Below are 3,963 nucleotides of genomic sequence, written 5' to 3' on the forward strand. Positions count from 1 at the left end.
GACATTTGTAATCTTTAATTTAGTCATGGTGAACTTAAATTTCTCATTTTTCCTTATACATGTATAGGTACACAGTTGGCAAAATCACAGAACAGAATTTGTATATGCTAATGTTACTCACCATCATTATCTGATATATTCACAACTGTTACATTTGGATTACCAACAATCACACCATCGAGTGATGAGGATTGATCAATTGTGAGGAGAAATTCTTCATTTTCCTCAAACACATTATCATCATTTATTGGAACATAAAATGGAACACTGATCTGTCCAGCAGGTATTGTCACATTGTATGGTTCAGAACTGTAGTCAGTACCTCCTCCTGTAGAATTTTCAATGTGTTAAAGTTGAAGGTAACAATGTACAATGTACAGTATCCTTACCAGTAGCTGATCTATCAGTACTAAACACACTGATAGTAATATCAGTTGATGATGGGTTACTGAGAACTAGTACAGGTTGTGCTGGTCCATCATCTTCATCAACATTGTATGTTGACTGGTTGAAGTTGATAGTTGGTGCTATAATGAATGTAATTATACAGTATAGCATTAGCCCTATAGCTAGTAAACATCATTAAATATTTGTGAAATCAGTGGTGGCCGATAATTTCAATCAGTAATGTCATTGCAGCCATTAAGTAAAACTATTTAGAATGAAGGTATGACAAAAAATGGTAGTACAGGAATATCATGACAGATTTTTACATTCATGAATTGCTCTGGTTAACTGTTCCTCGACTTGATGGACCGCCCAATATTATTAACATCATGCATTCATCATAATAAACTATTGCCTTCACACAAGTAGTGGCCTGTTCTATGTATTCCTTCATGAGGTACAGTATAACCAAGCCCAAAAGTGCTCTCAGTGCAACCCAAAACACTTCCCAATAATTTGGTGTGAATTTTTACAATTTTTTATAATAAAATGGAATTTTCTGCTGACTGACTAACTTACTAATGCCTTCAGACAAGCGTAACTTGATAACAGTTTAGTCTACAGGCTTGCACTGCTAGCCTTTGCTTCAGGTGCCTTTTGGAAACTAGTTGAATTTTCTTGGTAACTATCAAGGCATAAACCTTTAGTAATGCTATGGGAATCCGTTTAATGATCAATGAGTTATAATGTGAAAATGAACCATACATGCATGTACCTACATACACCCTGTACCATGCACATTAATTTTCACAGTGCCTTTATACATGCAACATTCATCTGCTAGTTAATAATATTATGAAACTACAAATGTCTTTTAAAATCTAGTTCTTCTGTTTATCTGTAGGAAATTAATATAGATGAAAACCAGCATACAGTAGCTATACAACAAAATGATATCAAATCCAAGATAGCCCAGCTGAAAAAAAGGGTGCAACTTTTCAAAGATAGGCTAATATGAGAAAGATATATAACAGAAGTGGTGGCAAAGTAATGGCTGCAATATACTATATCTAAATTTGTAATGTAATGCTACAAATTATAATATCACTGCAGCCTTTTCTTGGCCGCCACTTTTGATATAATATTTTTTGCATACTAACCTATTTTAGGAAGGCTGCACTTTTCTCACAGCTGGGCTGTTATGGATTAGATTAAATTTACTGATGCAGTAGTTGAGTTGACAAGTCATACATAGTTTAGCACATTATCATACAGTACGATAGTAACTGTATAGTAGGGACCACAAAGGAGTAGGCATGGCCCACGAAATAATATCACCCAAAAATCAGCCTCGATTTTTCCTTATGACGATGAGGCAGTATTGGTGAGGTAAAACTAAGCCCAAGCAAGCTTTCAGGTCGACCCGAAATGTTTTCAACAAGTTGCTACGGAATTTAAAATTTTTTTTATTCAACGGAATTTTCTACTGACTGACTGAGTAACTGACTGACTGACTGATACCTTCAGACAAGCGTAACTCGATAACATGCAGCTAAGGCTACTGGCTTGATTTTTTCACTGTTCGATGTCGCTTCGGCCCGACAAGTGCCTTTTGGCATACCGCAGTACGTGTAATGCATTCTCCATGGACTTACCAGTGTCCTCCTTTGTGTCCCATTCATCTTTGCTGACAGGGAAAGTTGTCGATTTGGCGCGAGCACGTGATGGTTTCCCTTCGAAACGGAAATCGTCCGTATTTTTCATCGTGGCTATTTCGATTGCAGAGGTGCTTTTCAAACAGTTCTTGATTCATACTGCTGTGTAATGGGTTGAACATAGCCTACAGCAAAGCGTAATGGATACTTCTCTTTTCAGACGATAATTAATATGATTGGGGGTGCGGCACGATTTCTTTCTTTTGTATGCATGAATTGTAGAGGTGCTTTTCGAACAGTTCTTGATTCGAAATGCTGTGTAACGGGTTGAACATAGCTGACAACGAAGTGTAATGGATACTTCACTTTTCAGACGATTATTGATATACAGTAGCTGGGGCACGTGGTACCTTTTCAGATGCGGTATGGGTGGGTTCACCAATCATAATAAAATTATTTACAAAAAAAGTTAACAAACAAGTACATGAAAAAAATAGGAATTTTCAACTAGAGTAGGGACCATAGCACATTGATAAAAAGTACTGAAACAAGTTGGAGTAGTCCATGATATTAAATCACTGTAAAACAATAAGTGTTAGCTATATATCCCTACTTGAGCACAGTAGGGATATAACACTTCTTATTGTTTTACAGTGATTTAATATCATGGACTACTTCAACTTGTTTCAGTACTTTTTATCAATGTGCTATGGTCCCTACTCTAGTTGAAAACTCTTAATTTTTTCATGTATAAGTAAGTAAGCAACTGACTGATTCTTTCAGACAAGCGTAACTTGATAACGGCTAAGACTATGGGCTTAATTTTTTCACTGTTCGATGTCGCTTCTGCCCGACAGGTGCCTTTTGGCATACTGCAGTATGTACAATGCATTCTTCATGGACTTACCAGTGTCCTCCTTTGTGTCCCACTCATCTTTGCTGACAAGGAAAGGTGTCGATTTGGTGCATCCATGTGATGGCATCCCTTCGAAACGGTAATCGTCCGTATTTTTCATCGTGGCTATTTCGATTGCAGAGGTACTTTTCAAACAATTTTTGATTCGTACTGCTGTGTAACGGGTTGAACATAGCCTACAGCGAAGCGTAATGGATACTTCACTTTTCAGACAATAATTGACATGATTGGTGCACACGGCATGACTTATTTCTTTTGGTATGCGTGGATTGTAGAGGTGCTTTCAAACAGTTCTTGATTTGAAATGCTGTGTAACGGGTTGAACATAGCTGACAACGAAGCATAATGGATACTTCACTTTTCAGACGATAATTGATATAGCTAGGGTACGCGGTGCCTTTTCAGATGAGGTATGCGTGGGTTCACCAGTCATAATCAAATTATTTACAAAAAAAGTTAACAAACAAGTACATGAAAAAATTTGGAATTTTCAGCTAGAGTAGGGACCATAGCACATCGATAAAAAGTACTGAAACAAGTTGGAGCATAGATAGTAGAGGCACATAATATGGTTGGAGTAGTCCATGATATTAAATCACTGTAAAACAATAAGAAGTGTTATATCCCTACTGTGCTTAAGATAACGGAAATGCACAGTAGGGATATAACACTTCTTATTGTTTTACAGTGATTTAATATCATGGACTACTCCAACTTGTTTCGGCACTTTTTTATTGATGTGCTATGGTCCCTACTCTAGTTGAAAATTCCAAATTTTTGCGTGTACTTGTATAAGTACACAGTTGGCAAAATCACAGAACAGATTTTGTATGCTAACATTACTCTTGCCATTAGTGCTCTGTGATATATTGGTAACGCCATTTATCATGATAAATTATCATAACCGATTATCATACCGTGACAGCTTTTGATAACCGATACATTGAAATACCAGTATATCGATGAATACTGGTATAGGATTGCTTTTAACCCAGCCTTTGGTGT

General features: G+C 36.7%; 1 protein-coding gene across 1 annotated transcript in view; it reads right to left on the bottom strand.

The window, feature by feature from the left end:
- LOC136250734 (adhesion G-protein coupled receptor V1-like) overlaps positions 1-3,025 on the bottom strand; it is a 55,609-nt gene extending 52,584 nt beyond the window's left edge. The window contains exons 1-3 of the mRNA XM_066043311.1: positions 2,950-3,025; positions 390-527; positions 122-328 (exon numbers count right to left, since the gene is read on the bottom strand). Coding sequence (XP_065899383.1) covers positions 122-328; positions 390-527; positions 2,950-3,025 — 421 coding nt within the window. The remainder of the gene's footprint in view (positions 1-121; positions 329-389; positions 528-2,949) is intronic.
- Positions 3,026-3,963: the final 938 nt, after the last annotated feature.

Source organism: Dysidea avara, chromosome 1, assembly GCF_963678975.1.
Source record: "Dysidea avara chromosome 1, odDysAvar1.4, whole genome shotgun sequence".
Lineage (NCBI taxonomy): Eukaryota > Metazoa > Porifera > Demospongiae > Dictyoceratida > Dysideidae > Dysidea > Dysidea avara.